At 39.3% G+C, this 19,312-nt stretch overlaps 1 protein-coding gene across 1 annotated transcript in view; it reads right to left on the bottom strand.

The window, feature by feature from the left end:
* vps53 (VPS53 subunit of GARP complex) overlaps positions 1-19,312 on the bottom strand; it is a 226,629-nt gene that overhangs the window by 153,552 nt on the left and 53,765 nt on the right. The window contains exon 7 of the mRNA XM_059655282.1: positions 17,120-17,239. Coding sequence (XP_059511265.1) covers positions 17,120-17,239 — 120 coding nt within the window. The remainder of the gene's footprint in view (positions 1-17,119; positions 17,240-19,312) is intronic.

The following is a 19,312-nucleotide window of genomic DNA, read 5'->3' as shown; positions in this document are numbered from 1 at the left end:
TCAGTTACCTTGCATTTCTGATGGATTTTTTCATTTTCCTCCATAGAGTCAAACACAAATCAATTACTTAGTTTTGCGGTCATTTCCCAGTTCTCTAGTAGAAAGTCGCACACTTCTCAAAGTTTACAAGTTATTTACATTTTCTTTTAGATGCGATCCTTCACTGTCAGAGTCAAAATCCTGGAACCCTCGTCCTGTGGCGTACCTATGACTCATGGACCACGCTGGTTCAAGTCAGTAGCTTGACACCATCCTCTTGAGGACAAATGGGATTAGTAACACTCACATTCCATAAAAGAATAAAAACAGGTTTCGTGCATCTTAAGGTTACTGTGCCAAGCAGCCCTGTTGTTCAGCATCAGCTCATCCATGATCTATACCATGTGAAAGGTCGCTGGATCATCAACCTGGTTTCCAACACACAAAACTTTGATTTTGACTGGGACCATTTTGAAAAGTGCTCACTGGAAACCAGGCTGTCATCATATTAGACCAAAGTTGAGAGTGGGCAAATTATTCAGAGTACAGATACTGGCAGAAGCCAAGGACATGATTGGCCTCAACTCTCAGTTGAAAAGTTATACAGAGGAAAAAGTAATAAAAGAGCAGGTTAGCAGCATGCTGCTGTAAAGTTCACGTATCTACAGTGGCTCCACTTCAAAAGAATAATCCAATGCATCTGAAACACTTGAGGCATTCAGACAACGTACAATGCTCTGTATCAGGTTTTGTTTTTATGAACAAAATCAGGTCGTCAGATCACATACACCAGCGATAAACACCCTGTGCCACTCCTGGGTAACTGTGAGAAACTGATTTAAGACTGATGCTGGCAGGATCTCAAATTGCATGAATTTCCCCAGCTGCAGCTTGCAGTGTTTATTCATGTGAATGCAAGTTCAGGAGGGCACCGTCTGGTCCTAGTTTGGTCCTGAAATGGCTGCATGCAGCCTATACTTGTTTCGTGCATTGCCCTTTTAACAGAAAAGTGAACTGAGAAGAATTTTTAAAGAGGGGCTCGTTGGATCGCTGATTACAACATCATCAGGCTCCAAGAACCCACGTGACCTGAAGTTTCATGCGTTAAAGGACTATGGGTAAATAAAAAAATAATTGCAGAGAAATCAGGACAGCCAATTTTTTTTCTGTTTAATAGGTCAGACCACACTGAACATTTTTGTGAAAAGGGGAGACAAGTAATCCTCTCTCCAAATGGAAGCTTGCTGTTCGACAGATCTGAACAGATCCTGGTTTTGAAGCAGGTTATTCGAGTAGAACAGAAATTGTCTAATCGTACTTATATGAGTCTGAAATAGCGAAGTGCTGAAGACAGGAAAGGCAGGGGACTGTGGATTGGATAAGACCCATTACTGCTTTCCCAGTGTTACTAGAGCCCACTAGACTATTAAAAGGGGTCACAGAGATTTAGGGGATTCAGTGAAATCAGAACTATTACACCTGAGTGAGGCAGTATTGGAGACATGTACTTAGTCAGTAGAACAGGACATAGATGGGATATAGTTACTGGCGAGTATGATTTAAGGATCAATTATGATTGATTGGGAGGTGAGAGACCCTAAATAGCAAGGAAAAAATTGCAAAGACTGCAAGATCGCACGTGGCCTCACACTTGCGTGGGAAGTAATGTAAGTACTTACAACTCCATGAGATGTGTCTTTGTTGTGAAGTAACTAAACTATGGGAACATTTGGTCAATGTTGACTTGTGTGTTTCCTGGACCTGTTAAGGCTGAGGAATGTTAACTGCCAGGTCAAGCTTGGAAAGGAATGTTGGAACGTAGGAACAGGGATAAACAGAGAGGAGTGCTGAAAGCACCACAACATACCATGATTCCTGCAGAAACAGGAATAATAAAGAAATATCTGTTACACATGTCACCTCAGAAAAACAGGAGCTATCTCCATCTGTTAAAATTTTAAACTATGCACAAGCTTCCTTAGAGCAGTTTGCATTTAAGAAGATTAACATACTTTATCAAGTAACTTCATATATTCTGCGTATTATAAACAGCGCAGAATATCAAGGACTGTAAAGATACTTATTTGACAGAAAATAAAAATATCACTATGGGCTGGTGCAGTGCTATGTTTCAAAGCACTTTCAAGAATAGTTACTTGTTTTCAAATTCAGTTGTAGCTAGATAGTTCTTTTGGCTTCTGCCGTAGTTTGTACATCTATCCTTACTACTTCAAATTTAAGTAAGTTCCTACACATTTCTATATCTATATTTCTATTGCATTGTGTAAGGTATAGAATAGCCTAATTCAGAGATTACAGGCTAAGACTTGTCATGTACCACGTTACACTTTGAAATTTGTTCCAAGTGTTTACAGTCATTGCGAAACACACACAAGAAACATACTGATAAGTCCCATTTTAAATGGAATTTCCACAGGGCAAATGTGTGTCAATTAGGGACTGGGTGATAAGTCTAAAAATACAATAAAGATATGCCATTACATGGCACTATGAACTCCAATAAGCAAATGCCAAAAATACTTGAGACACCGTTATCTAGGTAGAAAACCAGAAAACTAGGAGCGAGACGATTCCATGGAAAAGTGACTTCGTAGGAACCAGCCTGGAGATAACAAAGTGTTGACAGTAAATGGCCTTCTTCCTCAAGAAATCAATGAGAAACAGATATGCACCACTGAACCAATGAGAAACTGACTGACCAAACCAATCAGAGCTCAGGAACACCATGCACGTCTCACTAAAAGTTGAATAAGCACCAGCCTTCAGCAGCTTGAAGTTCAAGGAAAAGGAGCACAAAGACAGTAAATAGCACAGCAAAACACAGTGCCATAGTTAGCTTGAAGTCACGAGTCACTGTTCCAGAGTGAATGGAAAATTTCCACTGCCTTTGTTACGTACTGCATGTACACTTATAACTTAATACACTTGGTGAAGCTTGTGACAACATTCTGGTATCCACATTGTCCATAGCCAGGCTGAACTGAGGATCTTAAAACTTATTAAGTTAAAACCAACAGATCTGTTCATCAAGGACAAAGTCTACTTGCTTTAGCTCGTATACCCTGGGGTCAACTAGTTTAATATTTATTGCTGAAAGATGATTCAAATAGCCAGTACAGATTCTTTTCAAACAATTTCAATTTGTCATGAGATTACACTCTTTAGTCACTCCCGAGTATCTATTATTCTAAATAATATGCAGTGTGCTTTATGTTACATAGGGGAGGTAGTAGCAAAGCGGTAGTGTCATTAGACAATAATCCAGAAACCTAGGCTAATGCTCTGAAAACATGAGTTCAAATTACACCATCTGTTTGAAAATCTGGTATTCAAAGCTAGCCTAACGGCAAATCAAGTAATCCATAATATCCAGTGTTGCACATTTTTAGGGAGTTGTGGACCTGAACACCCAGATCCATCTGTACGTTAATGTCCTTAAGAGTTCTGTCATTTACAGTATGATTCATACCTAAATTTAATCCTTCAAAGTGCATCACCTCACATTTGTCTGGATTAAACTCCACTTGCTATTTCAGTGCAGAAGTCACTGATTTCTATATTCTGTTGTGTCATTTCACAATCATTAGCACTATCAGCAACTCCACCAATCTTGGTATGATCTGCAAACTAATCAGACCAACCACATTTTCCTCCAGATCATTTATATATACTACAGAGGACCTAAGACTGATCCTTGTGGAACATCACTGGTTATCAGTCTCCATTGTGAAAAACCCCCTTCTATCACTACTGTCTTCTATGACCAAGCCAGTTTTGTATTCATCTAGCCAGCCCAACCCCAAATCCCAAGTGATTGTAGTTTTTGCACCAATCTGCCATGAAGAATTTTTTTAAATGCTTAACGAAAGTCCGTATAAGCTACATCCACAGCCCTTCCCTCATCAATTATCTTTGAATTTTTTTGGAGGTGACAATCGAGTTGCTGAGATATGACCTTCCCATACTGCCTGTCACTAACTAGTCTGTTTTCTTCCAAATGTGCATAAAGCTTCTCCCTCAGTATCTTCTCCAAGAGCTTCCCCAACACAGATGTCAGGTTCATCGGCCTATTATTTCCTGGATTATCCCTGCTTCCTTTCTTAAAACGAGGGAACAACATCAGCTAATCTCCCATGCTCTGGAACCTCACCCGTGGTCAAAAAGGATGCTAAGATATCTGCTAGTGCCCCAGCTACTTCTTCCCTTGCCTCTCACAGTAACTTGGGATGGCTCTCATTTGGGAACAGGTCTACCTTGTTGCCATTTAGAATAAGCAAAACTTCCTCCTTCAATATATTGACATTCTCTAGAGTATTCACACACATAGCAAAATAAAGTACTTACTAAGGATCTCTCCCACTTCCTGTGGCTCCAGACATAACTTCCCTCCTTTATCCTTGAGGGGCCTAATCTTTCCCTTGCTAATCTTTCTTTTAATACATGCATAAAATGCCTTGAGATTTTCCTTGATCCTGTTTGCTAAAGGCATTTCATTGACCCCTTTAGCCTTCCTAATTCTGCGTTTAAATTCCCTTTTCTTCCCCCCTTTTTTTTCATAATTCATTCACAAAATGACAGCATTACTGGCTGGGCAGCATTTATTGCCCATCCCTAATTGCCCAGAGGGCAATTAAAAGTCAACCAAATTGCATGACTACTAAAAATGTTGCAGAGTTATGGTCACTAAGCCCCTCCTTGAACATCGATCACCTGCCCTGGCTCATTCCCTAGTACCAAGTCCAGTATGGCTTCCTCTCTGGTTGGATTGTCAACGTATGGTCTCAAAAAGCCCTCCTAGCCACAGCTAACAAATTGCTCTCCAAGTCCCTGGGTCTAAGGGAGTCCCAGTCAATAACAGGAAAATCGAAGTCACCCACCACAACTACCCTGCACTTTTTTTTCCCCCACACTCTTCCAGTACCTGACTGCATATCTGCTCCTCTGTCTCCCATGGGCTGTAGGGAGGTCTATAGAAAATGTTCAACATCATGATTTCGCCCTTCATATTCCAGAGATCCACCCATAATGCCTCAGTGCAAGATACCTCTGATGTGCCCTCCCTCAGAACAGCTTTAATGTGATCCCTAATTAGGGGTGCAACTCTCCCAACCTTTCCATTTCCCTTTCTTTCTCGTCTAAAACAGCGATACCCTGGAACATTAAGCTGCCAGTCCTGTCCCTCCTTTAACCATGTCTTCATAATGGCAATAATATCAATTCCACACAGTAATTCATGCTCTTAGTCCATCCGACTTACCTGTTATACTTCGTGCAATAAAGAAAAATGCTCTCCAGTCTCTGTGCCCCATGACTTCCTTCTGTCTGCTTTTACTCTGTGTTATGCATGTTTCAGTCTCACTTTTGTCCCCAGTCCCTGCATTGACTGGCCTGTTGCTCCAGTTCCCAACTCCCTGCCACACTAGTTTAAACCATCCCAAAGGGCTCTAGCAAATCTCCAATCCAGGACATTGGTGCCCTTCCAATTCAGGTGCAACTCGCCCTTCTCGTACACATCCCACTTTCACCAGAAGACATCCCATTGATCCAAATATCTAAAGTCCACCCTCCTACGCCAGCTCTGTAGCCACGTGTTCAACTGTGAAATCTCTGTTCCTAACTCACTAATCTGCGGCACTGGATGTAATCCTGAGATTACTACCCTGGTAGTCCTGGTTTTCAGTTCCCTCCCTAACTCCCTGAATTGTCTTCACAGGACCTCTTTCTACCTATGTCATTTCTGCCAACGTGGACAATGACTTCCGTCTGTTTTCCCTCCTATTTCAGGGTGTCCCGTTCCCACTCACTCAGAGTAGTCCAGGACCCTGGCACAAGGTAAGCAATACATCATCCTGGAGACTCATACACAGCTACAGAAATGCTTGGCTCTACTCCAGACTGCCAGATTTAAATGCTGTGGTGGTAATACAATTAATGGCTTGTTTCTATAAAAGGGCAACAAACCTTAGCAGTGCTTTTGAAACTTGTATAACCAGCCACTAAAGGTCGTAATGGGCTTGATGTGCCAAGTGGTCTCTTTCTGCATCATTGTGTAAAGACCTCGTCTCTTTGATTGTGGGCTAAAGTAGAACATTTCTTTTTAAGACCAAGGGAATGGGGATGAAATTGCTGCACTGTTTAAAACAAGTTACTGGAACTCACTGAGTTATATTTACATTGTTGCCTTGCTAGCAGTGGAGAGATTAGACAGCATGGCACATGTGCACAGAGAGAGAGATTTGGCCAGCAACAGATTGCTGGCTGTTTTGTGCAGTTGTGATCAGTTGCAGATGCCAGAGGTCAGTAGCCTGGCAACAACCGATTGTTCCTAGGCAGCTGAGCAGCAAGGGTGCACAATCAATACAAAGCAAGAGATTCTCTAAACTGGAAGCAGGGTCTCTCTCTCTCTCTCTCTGCAACAAAATAACTTGAGCCTGGAGACAGTTGGTTTTGTCTACCATTATTTGCTATAAGTTGCTGCCTCTAACCAATGACTGAAACTGAACAATTAGTGTGCAAATCTGCTGTCTTTGATAAGAAGTGTAAAGGAAGAAGGTCTCAAGAAGAAAAACAGACACTGCATCAAAGCCTGCGGACTGATACTACTGAGCTGTGTTTCTGAAGAGTTCTTTTACCCCCTCCATCCATAACAGCAACTTTTTGTTTGGTCTGTGGGGAGGTCAGTTAGCTTAGTTGACTGGACAGTTGGTTTGTAATGCAGAATGACACTAACAACCTGGGATTAATACCCGTACTGCTGAGATCACCATGAGAATCCTATCTTCTTGGCCCTGCCCCTCAACCGAGTGATCCTCAGGTTCAAACACCACCAGTCGTCTCTCTATTTCTCTCTGTAATGAAAGAGCAACCCTACAGTCCTCTGGAACCATGGTAACATTGTATGTGTGGGGGTTTTGAAAGGGGTTTCAGTTTCAATGTGTATGCTGTAGTTTTGTTTATCTGTCACTGAAACTTATTTTTGTATTAAACTGTAGTGCAAGTTAAGTACAGGAGCCTGGATTTTTGTTCTGAACCAGTGTTTTCTGTTAACCAGTTTGATTCAAGCATTGCGTCTTGTGGGAACCCTGAGAGAAGTGGAGTTTGAAAATTAATGCACGTTCCCAAGTCGGTTGTCACAATAATAATCGCACGAGCAAGGGAACGTGTTCTGATGAACTTGCCAGCAGTGTAAGAGTTAAGGTTTACAAACATCAGCATGGTAGCACAGATGTTTGCTTTCCGCCTTCTCCAACACTCAAGTCTGCCAGCCACATCTGAGATCTGTCTACACTAAACCACATCAATGGACGTGGTACTTTGCAGCGGGAAAGGGACTGACAGGGGGTCAGATCAAATCCTTTTAACTTCTTTTTTTGCTGGTCGGCAGGCAGAGGGAAAAGCCTGAATTGCAAAATTACAGTCATAAAGTCCCACAGACAGCAGGCTTGTGGTATTCTCAGCAGCAGCAGTATTTGCTTCTTGTGGATTCCAGGAATAGCCGCTGGACAAATGGAAAACAAGCTTGTCCTTTTACTAGCTCTTTAACGGGAGACTGGTAACATACAGAGCAAAAAAGAAAGTCGTCTTAAGGTGACTGCATTATGAACGCAGACAATGAGATCTAGAATTATTCACGTGGTGAGAAATATTAGACAAGCTTTGACAACTTCAAGGATAATCTGGTGGTTTTAGAATCAAACAGCAATATTATTCAAAGAATGGAAAACTGGGTTCCTCCCTACACATAACTACCAAGTTACCCAATTAGAAATGTGTTTCTTGGTTTATTAAAGCTTCACTGTAGAATGATGCTTTATTTACTACAACATCTCAAAGCAGCAAACAGGATAAAGGCATGGTGGGCAATAAACATTGCAACAAGGGAGAAAAGGGTGGCACTCAGTGGTCAGCACTGCTGCCTCACAGCACCAGGAACCCAGGTTCAATTCCACCCTCGGGTAACTGTCTGTGTGGAGTATCATGTTCAACCTGTGTCTGTGTGTGCATTTCCTCCGGGTGCTCCAGTTTCCTCCCACTGTCCAAGAACGTGCGGTTAGATGGGATTGGTCATACTAAAATTGCCCATAATGTTCAGGGATGTGTAGATTAGGTGGGTTATAAGGGGTTGGATCTGTGGGATGTTCTGAGTGTCGTAATGGACTTGGTGGGCCAAAGGGCCTGTTTCTACACTAAGAATTCTGTGATAAGAGAAACTGCAGAGGTTAGGGCAGAAGACAGAAGTTTTTTTTAAAAAGCAAAAGAACTGGACAGAGAATTTCAGAGGACAGACGTGAACAAACAGCTATTCATATAGCAAAGCAAAGCGCTGTCAGTGTGCAGTTCAATGTTAGAAGAATGATGGGATACAAGACACAAGGCAATCACTTGGATGAAGTGAGCCCATGGAGAGATTTGAAAGCAAAAATCAAAAAGATTTACACTCTTTTCTTACACGCACTTTCAAACTACACTTTCCAAGTGCTCCAATTTAAAATCAGTAAAAATTATGCCAGCTTGGTCATGCATCAAGATAGAGCCGCAAAAATGGGGTGTCCAGTACACAGAATTACAAGTCCTACATTTATTTTAGAAAAGGACAAAAGATCACAGGGGGAGTGACCAGGAGAGCGAAGGATAGATGAGAGGAGGGGGAGAGCTAGGGGAAGTAAGGGGAAGCACGAATAAGGGGAGAGTGGAGAAGTAGCAGGGTAATAGGAAATCTAAAGTAGATTCTGCATAAACAGTTTTCTTCTTCCAATTCATATTTATCACATTGTGCAGGAAAGCAGACTGCTTCTGGGTTAAAACTCTCAATTGATGAAAGGTTAAATATTTGACCAGCAAAGTGCAGAATCACAGATTTATAGAAAAAAAGTCAGGTGTTCAGACAAAGATCTACAGTCAAGAAGTTCAAAGATGTGTAACATACCTGTGGCGAAATTGTAATCCAAATGACTTTTTTAAAAAAGACAAATGACACAATTAACATTTCAGTTGCTGCCAAAATAAACACTCCCGCCTTTGATGTCTGTAAATGCTATTGCCACAATCTTGTAGTGAATTTTGCATGGCTATCACTGGGAATTCCTTTGAAGTTCAATCTATGACAACATCCAGACCAATGGACAAATAAACTAATTAAATAATCTGTACTTCAACAACAGATGAGGGGAATGGCAATGTTGGGCTTGTTTTTAATTAAAGAGGGAATAAGTAAACAAATTTGAAGTAAAAAAACATTTGTAGTTTAGTGATTGGATTGGAGTTTATCAAGTTGGAAATTGAAAACAGAACATAGGATAAACTATTAAAATAGAATTTCAAGACAGCAGACAAGTGGATGAACTGCTGAATGAAAAAGAGATAAAAGTGACGAGAACTAGGCAAAGAGAAGAATGTACGCAGAAAATTATAAAGCTTTAAACATTTTAAAAAAGACAACAAAAGAGGAAAGTAAAGGCAACATGGTGACAAAATAGTCATCTACCACACAAGGGAGAAACATGGGTCAATAAAATGATGAAACCTACATGGGGAGGTGCCAGTGTTGGGGTGGGGTGCACAAAGTCAGAAGTCACACAACAACAGTTCTTGTCCGAGATGACACCTAATATCTCTGTACAAGTTTTAGTCCAACAGGCGTATTTAAAATCTCAAGCTTTCAAGCACTGCCCCTTTATTAGGTGAAGAACCACTTCACCTGATGAAGGGGCAGCATTCGGAAAGCTTGAGATTTCAACTAAACCTGCTGGATTATATCCTGGTGTCATTTGACTTCTGACCTGAAACTTATTGCAACAGAACAAGAGAGAGACAACTGAATCAAACAAGACTGCCAAGGAATTGCTGTGCATCACAGAGGTGGGACAAAAACACAAATGGACTGTTTAGAAATATAAGTTGGGAGATGGCATCCGGGAATGTGAAGTGGTGAAATTGTTAAAACATTTTAGAAACTACAAAGCAAATCGAGAAAAGGTGTGAATATAGCACTTTATCATACCTGAAAAGGAATATCCGAAGCTCTACATGTTTTTTTGCCATTAATGCTGCCAAATGTGGCAGCTTACTTACAGAGCAAACAGCAAAATGAAGATTTGTGTTGTTTGTTCATAGAACATAGAAAAATACAGCACAGTACAGGCCCTTCGGCCATGATGATGTTGTGCCATGGAATAATCCTAATCCAAAAATAAAATATGGGCAAGTTTAAAGAGTCTTGCAGACTGTTTGTGCATATTGAACAGTATGATTCTTCTAACTAAAAGATAACGTGAAGCTGTCTGCGAAATGATCCTATTTATGACCCTTACTGCTAAGCCTGCCCTAGTTGTCATAGAACCTCATGTACTTCTTCAGAAGTGTGATGGGACTTTAAAATGTCCACCTCAATTGGCAGAAAAAGTTTTGATTTAGTGTCTCATCTGAAAGACATGCTTTCAACAATGCATCAGTGCTTTATCAACGTGCTGAAGTTCCAACTGCTGGTCCTAATTTTGCATGAGGAAGTATGTTTAACTCCACATCGCTAATAGATCATAACCATGCTGCTCAATCGAAAACAGAAACAGAGTCATTTTTGGTGCAAGGAGGCTACTGAATATAGCAGTCCAGCAATTCTTTCACCCAGTCCTAAACGTTACCTCTTCTATATCCAGACATCATTTAGTCAATTAACATCCATTACCTGTTTCCTTTCTAAACTTATTCACCTAATATATTAACAGGTTTCTCTCTTCTCTTCATAATTTTTAAAATGTGCAAGCAATCCTCAAAACAAAACTAATGTCTGTTCATGTTCTATATCTTGCATTGTAATGCAATCAAATTTCTATATCCTGTTCTTCCTTCAAAGAAGGAACATAATTACATTTTCAATTATAAAGGGATCTAAACATTTCCATGTTCTTACAACACAGGATATCCTTCCTTGACAAAATCTAATCATTTCCTAAGACAGGCAATTCTTTTTGCAAATGAATTGGACAATTTGTAAATAAAATGAATTAAGATTTTTTTTCTTCACACTAGCAAGGTCAATGCTCAACCTTTTCTCAGCTACATCCTTTGTTAAATGAACATTTTGACAAAGAATGACTTTCCAAATAATATTTGATGGGCATTTTTTTCAGTTTATCCTTTCTACAGGATTTCCTTCAGAACATCAGAAAGTACATCTCCATATTTACTGCTTCCACTAGTACCAGTATTTCCAAAGCTAGAGTACTTCTAACTACCCTTTTTATTTTTTTTAGTCTTCTACCTTAATTGACATTTATTGATCATATCCTTCATAGGAAAGGACAATGTGACTAGAATATCCATTTGGAAAACTGACATATAAAACCTGACAATGCTTGTAGTTCTCATGGCAGCCTAGCTGTGCCATTGTCTTTGTTCTTGTCAAATTCTTGCTCAATTCACCTAATTTTGTTCTGAACAATTAATAAGATCTCCAGCTCTAATGATCAGAGTTGCTTTCACAACTCTTTTTCTCGGGCAACAGTCACATTTCAATCAACTTTCAGAACACGTACTGTCTGTTCTGGCCTTCCCACATCATTACCATCCAAGGCCAATACATGGATATCACCTTTTGACCTTCATCTTGCACATTGTGTCAATGTTTGTATTTTCCAGTGGCTTTCTCTACTCTTCCTTTAATGGTGGCACCCTCCACTCACTGGTCCCCTTCTGACCCACTTAGAGTCATGGATGAGTAGCCTTATCTATGCACTAATTTCAATTTGTCCATCCTCAGTCAGCACCTCATCTGCCATAACTTGTTTCTCATAATTGACTAACATTGTGCTCCCATTCTGAAAATGTGACAATTAATTGCAAAGCATGCACCCTGACAGTCCAATTGCCATCCTGTAAAATGACCGTTTCTCCATTACTACCTATAGCCTTACCCTGATGCTTCCACTCTTCCTGCTTTTCACATCTGAAATATAATGTGTCCCAGGTTAAAATTATTTCTAACAGTCTTGTACAAAGCTGAAAGACTTGCCGAAACTTCTCTGAAACTTCAGCTTTAACGAAAACCCTCCTCTGTGCTCTCAGGGCATTCAAGCGCTCAGGAAAAGTGGAGTAATTTTGATCCCTTCTCAACCTGGCAGACAATTACTCAACACTGCAACATTTTTTGATTTGCTCCCAAAAACTAATTGATACTATAGACCCAACTATTTGCAGTGAATTTTTCTTTAAATGTTAGTTTACACCTTGATTGGTCTGCTAGATTTTATGAAGCTTCACATCTATTACTGCATGATTTTTTTCAAAAATTCCTTTACTAAATGGTCTTCACGTTGCTGCATTCATTACAATAATATTCACATTTACACATTTTCACACATTTAAATTAGTTTCTAGTGATGTCATCCCCATTGTCATTGAGGAATTTAGCTGTTACCCTTAATCTCATCCCAATCTCCATTATTTTATCCACAATCGCCTATTTCTTTACTAAATCATATTGTGGATTGGCTAAATATTGTTGTCAGTCTATGAAGTGCAAGAAGAAATGTTTCCTGATCTCATACCTTCAAATCCAATAAAACAACAACTTAGTAAAGTCTTTGACTAAAGGGAACATTACATTGGCTACGATGCTCTGTCCGTTTATAATTTTTTAACAAAAATCACATTTATCATTGATATTATCTACAAGTCTAGCATTCTTATTGCCTCTTACAACTACATCCTTTAGCAAGGATTTTAAACTTGTCAGAAGACGGATGGGAAGATGGTCAGTGTAGCTTTAAGACAATCAGCCATTTTCCCAAACTTCTATTCCATAATCATTCTTTAATATTTGTTATAGAAGCTAGCTCTTGTTATTACATCCCTCTAATGTCTGGATTGTATAAACTGTAAATCCATTAACTTCTCCAAAAACAACTACGCTTATGTGCTCCATATTTTGCGTCAGTTCAGCATTTTTCACTGATGACCTATTCAAGAGCTAGGCTATTTTACTTGACACAACATCTATACTATTTAAAATGGAACTACAACTCTTTAGTGAGGGGTCATTCCGAAACCTGAAGCACATAAAATTGTCAAATTCCTTAACTTTACTGCAGTCCTTATTATCTAGATAACGTTTTAGCCAATTCTCTCTAAACACTGTAGAGAGGTAGCCACTGTCCAACCAGAACATTCATTACTGAGCAGAACCTTCTTTTAAGCAATTCAATTCAATTCATTCTGCCTGACTGTCTCTAACTTCTCCTCTGAACATCAATGAACATTTCAAAAACCTTATTATTCCATTTTCAAGATTAATTATGCAATGAATTTGAAGAGCTGTATCTGAAACTCCTGTTTATCATGGCCCAAGCTTTCCTGGGCTTCTTTCCTGTTACAGCTCCCCATTTCATCTCATCTTTCACAGATGCCAGAAGAGAGTCTATCCCACAGGCATTTTGTCAAGGCTTCTCATCTTGCACTTAAGACATTTCACAAGATTACAAATTCAACAGGAAAAATCAGCATTTATATTAGATAAGAGGAGAATGCTGTTTAGTTGACAAATTGACTAATTGATAGAGGTCTGTCATGTAGAATGAATTCATTAATCATAATTAACAGTTAACAGTTATTCTACATTTAAAATTCAAATCAGGCAGGTCGACTAATTTGTCTGACCACTACCCTGAATTATGCAATAGCATCGTGTGCATCGCAATGTCCCATAAATACCAATGAGGTGTATCTTTGCTAATACTTTTTGAACTAATGATTGACTGACTCCTTTTTTATTGTTGTACAAGCACTGCACCTGCTTCATGTTCTTTCTCCCTATAAAGAACAGGGCCCTGTATATTAATATATATACCTACCAGCACATGCAAGCACGCTACACTGCAAGTCTGACTGAAAATCCTAAATTGGTTGTCAGTATAATTCTTCTCACACACAGGATTATCCAGCAAGTGTTGTCCAACTGCACTTAATGTTGAACAACGTGTACTGAGTTTTGCAAGCACAGGCTAGTTGGAGATGGGCAGTACCTTGCTTTGGCTACTTACAACAAGCAATGTGTTATTTAATGTGATCTGTCAGCCTTTGGGACATATATGTGTGGTATCACACCAGCATTGAAATTCATATACCATATCAATGGAGGCACTATCCTCTGAAATAGATATAAAGCTCCAATAGTCTATTTAAATGAACATAAGAACTTAAGAAATAGCAGAAGAAGCTGAAACACAGCCTTTTGAGCCTACTCCATTATTTGATGATATCGAGTTGAGAGAAGATTTGTAGCTCAGGTTGAGTTTCTGGATGTGAGTTTGCTCGCTGAGCTGGAAGGTTAGTTTTCAGATGTTTCATCACCATTCTAGGTAACATCAGTGAGCCTCTGATGAAGCGCTGGTGTTATGTCCTGCTTTCTATTTATCCGTTTAGGTTTCCTTGGGTTGGTGATGTCATTTCCTGCATTGGTGATGTCATTTCCTGTTCTTTTTCTCAGGGGATGGTAGATTGGCTCCAAATCAATGTGTTTGTTGATGGAGTTCCGGTTGGAATGCCATGCTTCTAGGAATTCTCGTGCGTGTCTCTGTTTGGCTTGTCCTAGGATGGACGTGTTGTCCCAATCAAAGTGGTGTCCTTCCTCATCTGTACGTAAGGATACTAGTGATAGTGGGTCATGTCGTTTTGTGGCTAGTTGACGTTCATGTATCCTGGTGGCTAGAAGCCTGGCATTCCAACTGGAACTCCATCAACAAACACATTGGCTCCAAATCAATCTACCATCCTCTGAGAAAATGAACAGGAAATGACATCACCAACACAGGAAATGACATCACCAACCCAAGGAAACCTAAACAGATAAATAGAAAGCGGGACATAACACCAGCTCTTCATCGGAGGCTCACTGATGATGTTGCCTAGAATGGTGACAAAACGTCTAAAAACGAATCTTCCATCTCAGTGAGCAAACTCACATCCATTTGATGATATGATCATGGTCGATCTCATCTCAACCTCAACTTGACTTTCCTGCCCATTCTCCATAAGCCTTCAACCCATCACTGATGAAAAATCTGTCTATCTTTTCCTTAAACCTACTCAGTGTCCCAGCATCCACCAAACTCTTCGGGAGTAAATTCCAAAGATTTGTTACCCAATGAGAGAAGTAATTTCTCCTCATTTGTTTTAAATCTGCTACCCCTTGTCATAAAACTATGACTGTCCATCCTAGATTTCCCTAGAGGAAGCATCCTTTCTGCACCTACTTTGTCAATCCCCTTTACAGTCTTATATTCCTCAATTTGATCTCCTTTCATTCTTTTAAACTCCAGAGAGTACAGATTCTAAACTGCTCAATCTCCCTTTATTAGGCAAACCCCTCATCTTTGGAATCAATCCAGTGAACCTCCTATGAACTACTGCAGTGTATATTACTGGGCATTAAAGATTCATTATGAAAAAAGGCAAGTTCTAATGATATCTCAGGCCAATATTTAATACCACTCAATAAGTGCAGATAAAAATGCAATATCTTGTATAGTATTTGAGGGACATTGATGTGCACAAGATGATTTCCTATACAACAACCAGAAGTGCATGTGTGATGACACTTCATGAGAAATCTAATAAAGTTTTATGTATATTCATCTCCTTTCATATTTTCTCAGTGAATGTCTGAAATGTACAGCTTTCCATTCAGAGCCTAACATTAAAAGGGAATAAAAATCCTAATCGATATTACAAGAACCCTGGTGGTTGAAGGCTCCAGTTATCACCACACACATATTGCAGTGTCTGAGCCAGATGGCTAAAATATCAGACTTTAAACAGCCATATGGGAAGCCTTGTATTGATAGCACAAAAATAGGATCAGTTTCAAAGGATTAGTGTACATTATTTCAGATCCTTTCTTTCTCCCCCACAACAATCTGTCAAATGTAAACAGAACCATGGATTTCAAATATTTTATCTTGAAGACTAGACAAAGGAATAGGCTTCAAGCTTAACACAGGTCAATGACCTTCCAGAGCTTTTTCTTCTGTTTTTAGATTCCTAATACGTATTTCCTGGCCAAGTGTGAGAGTGGGAGGCAATGTGCTGCCAGGTCTCTCAATGCTGCTGTAAACAGAACCACTGGAAATTACTTAAGAGTTATCAAAGTTGACTGTCTTTCTGTTTGAGGAAGTATCTTACCCCCACCTACAGCATCTCCTTCGCCTATAATGCTTGATGCCATGAACTTGTTGGATTCAGGATCAAAAGGATTCAATGTGCAGGCACTCCTTCAAAAGGACAACGACTGCTTGCATATTGGACTGTATGTGTGGCATTTAAGAAAATCAAAGAAGAATAGCTTCATTCAGACGAAATTATTTCAGGAAAAAATATTGTTTATAATTCCTGTGTTGTAAGGAGTTATAGAGACATACAGCATGGATACAGATCAATACAGTCCAATCAGTCCACACCAAACATAATCCCAAACTTTCTTGTTGAAATAGAGTGTGAATAATAACACCACACCTATGCACCACACCTTCTCAACTTACATGTATACAACCATACACGGACCGCTGATGTTTGAGGAGAGAGCTGACCGTCACCAATTTCGCAAGGGCACCTATGGATGGGGAATAAATACTGGTCTTGCTAGTGATAACCACGAATAAAGAGTAAGTATATTTTAAAAGTTATTGCACTCTATTTCACTCACACACAGAGCAGGAACAGAAAGTCACAGACTTTTCTGGTACTGAGTTTGTACTACTCACTCATCTGCCAAAAGTTCTCTTCATTCCACGGAAAGCCACATAGATAAGCAAACGTGAAATGGCAGCTCTGCCCAGACACCAATCTGCAAACAGCCTAGGTGCTGAAGTAACTTATCCTCACTCTACTTGAAAGGGAGTAATGACATTCAAAGATGTTGCCAATTTCAACCATAAATTACAACATAGATACACCAACAGGGGCTAGGCAAATTGCATGTGCTGAAAACCTAAAGAAACTACATGTGAATTTGGGGAGAAGGAGTTGCTAATCCTGTTCAAAGAAACCAAGATCTATAATATTTCTTCAAGGAAGCCACTACATACATATAAATGATCTCAAGTTGAACAGGAGCTTTGCTTTTTACCTTTCAGAAAGTTGACGGATCTGTGGAATACCCATATACTTATGAAAATGTTCCAAAACATTCACCACTCCTTGCATGAGGTTAGCCACTTCTCCGTATTGTCTGCGACGAGTCATAGCCCTACAGAGGTAAAATATGCTTTCTAAGCCACCAATTCTACATTCACTTTTATTCCCAAATTATGAATACCATAACTGAGATTAAATTGTTGATCCAAACATTTGTAACAACCTGAGAATAGTGTTAATAATTAAGATTTCACAATATTGCATGCACTCGAGCATCACAATTCACACACTGGGATTTTACTCGATCTGTTGTAAAAGCACTGTAATCCTGATAATAAACGAATTTTCCAAGATGCTCATTAAACTGTTAACTTTAAAATAAGCTTTTAGATTTTTGCTAAGCAAAGATATTAAGGGATATGAAGGTGGTTTACAAATTAGTTAGGACATCACTGAATAACAGAATGGATTAGAGAGTTTAAACAGCCTATTGCTGTTCCTATACTCCCAACAAAATGTTTTCCTTGAGCAAATCGTGTTACATTTATGAAAGAATCAAGAATAATAATAGGTTTGTACATCAGTTATTTCAATAGCGTGACATCAATAGTGACTCAGTTGCTAGCACACAGCACTGAATCACAAGATTCTGGATCAAGCCTACCTAGGACTAGAACACAAAGATCAAGGTTGACACTCCAGTGCAGCGCTGAGGTAATATCATGCTGTTAGGATGAGAACTAACAATTTCTCTAATCATGCTTTTTTAAAAGTTGATCATGGACAATTTAGTTCCAAGCACTACATTATTAGCAGATAAGAATTTTGATGGATACAATTCCAAGTTGCAGCATAATTTAACAACTGAGGTCCCTTCTTGAAAAGTGCTTTCTGCAAAACATGAGGGTTCATGAAATTTTAAGTAACCAACCACATTCTCCGTTAACAGCACTCAGAATTAACAGAAGGGGACAACAAAGGATTCTGGGTAGAATGTATCATAAGGTACACATTTATGTGGAGATACTAGTTCTTAGCCATCTGTTTTCACTCTTATATTGTAGATGAGGACTGCAAAATGCAACAGAATCATAACTTTGCAGGATTCATCTTTAAGAAAAGGGAAGAGAGTATGACGATGCTATAGCTTTAAAAGGTATATTTTGTCCGGGACAATAAAATGTGAGGTTGGATGAACACAGCGGGCCCAGCAGCATCTCCGGGATCATTTTTTCCCCAAAGGGAGATTTTAAGGCAGAATGCAGAGCTGGCTAGTGAAGGCTCATAAAGTAAACAACTTGGGAAGCCTTGGATTGTTTTCTTTTTAAAAAAGGAAGTTGGAACAATAGAAGCAGCCTAGCAGGGTGTGGTCAGCTCTTACCGACCAAGATTTCTAGTTTTTAGACTTTTAGCCTTGAGATTCTCAACAGGGTTGGAAGCTGCAGTAAATGTCTCCAGGCTGCTACTGAGTTTTGGCTTGATAGTTTTTTTTCTTCACCTCTCTCTCTGATGCTAGATTGCACATGAGACAATCTGATTCTGACTTAGCCTTTTTGCCAAGAGGGTGTAATTATGGGATGTTTCTATTTTGGAACAATTAATTAGTAATAGTTATTTGTCTCTATTATTCTGTTAAGTTTGCCAATGAAGTGGTTATTCTAAATTATTGTCTTTTGTTGTACTTTGACTGTAATGTTTGAATAAATTGTGTTTTACTTAATGCCAACTGGTTTGACCACACAAGTTACATCTTGAGCACAGCAATTTACATTTGCCTTTAAAATAAGAAAAGTTAGGGTCTAGATTACCTTCTTAAAATATATTGAGGGCGCTTCGTCTGATCCATAACAGGGGGCAGAAACTGTATTCTAATTGATTATGATACATTCTGGAAAAATTAAATTATTCAATATACGCATTTCATAGAGTCATAGCACAGAAACAGACCCTTCTGTCCAACTAAGTAAAAGACTCACAAAAGGATGGCTTCAAATTCTGTAGTCTTGCTTACTGATACAAAATGGAATCTAGTTTCCATTAATTTCAGTTTTCTCTCTCCTCTTAAATTGGTTTATGACCACTGTTAGTTATTTGATCTAATAACATTTTACCTCTGCCCCCAAGCTGACATCCAGAGTAATCAGCCCCTTTTCAGAATAGATCATTTCTTCTATACCTGCTGACA

This window comes from Stegostoma tigrinum, chromosome 27, assembly GCF_030684315.1.
Source record: "Stegostoma tigrinum isolate sSteTig4 chromosome 27, sSteTig4.hap1, whole genome shotgun sequence".
NCBI classification, from domain to species: domain Eukaryota; kingdom Metazoa; phylum Chordata; class Chondrichthyes; order Orectolobiformes; family Stegostomatidae; genus Stegostoma; species Stegostoma tigrinum.
The sequence above is the reverse complement of the archived record's forward strand: the minus strand, read 5'-3'. Positions and strand labels throughout refer to the sequence as shown.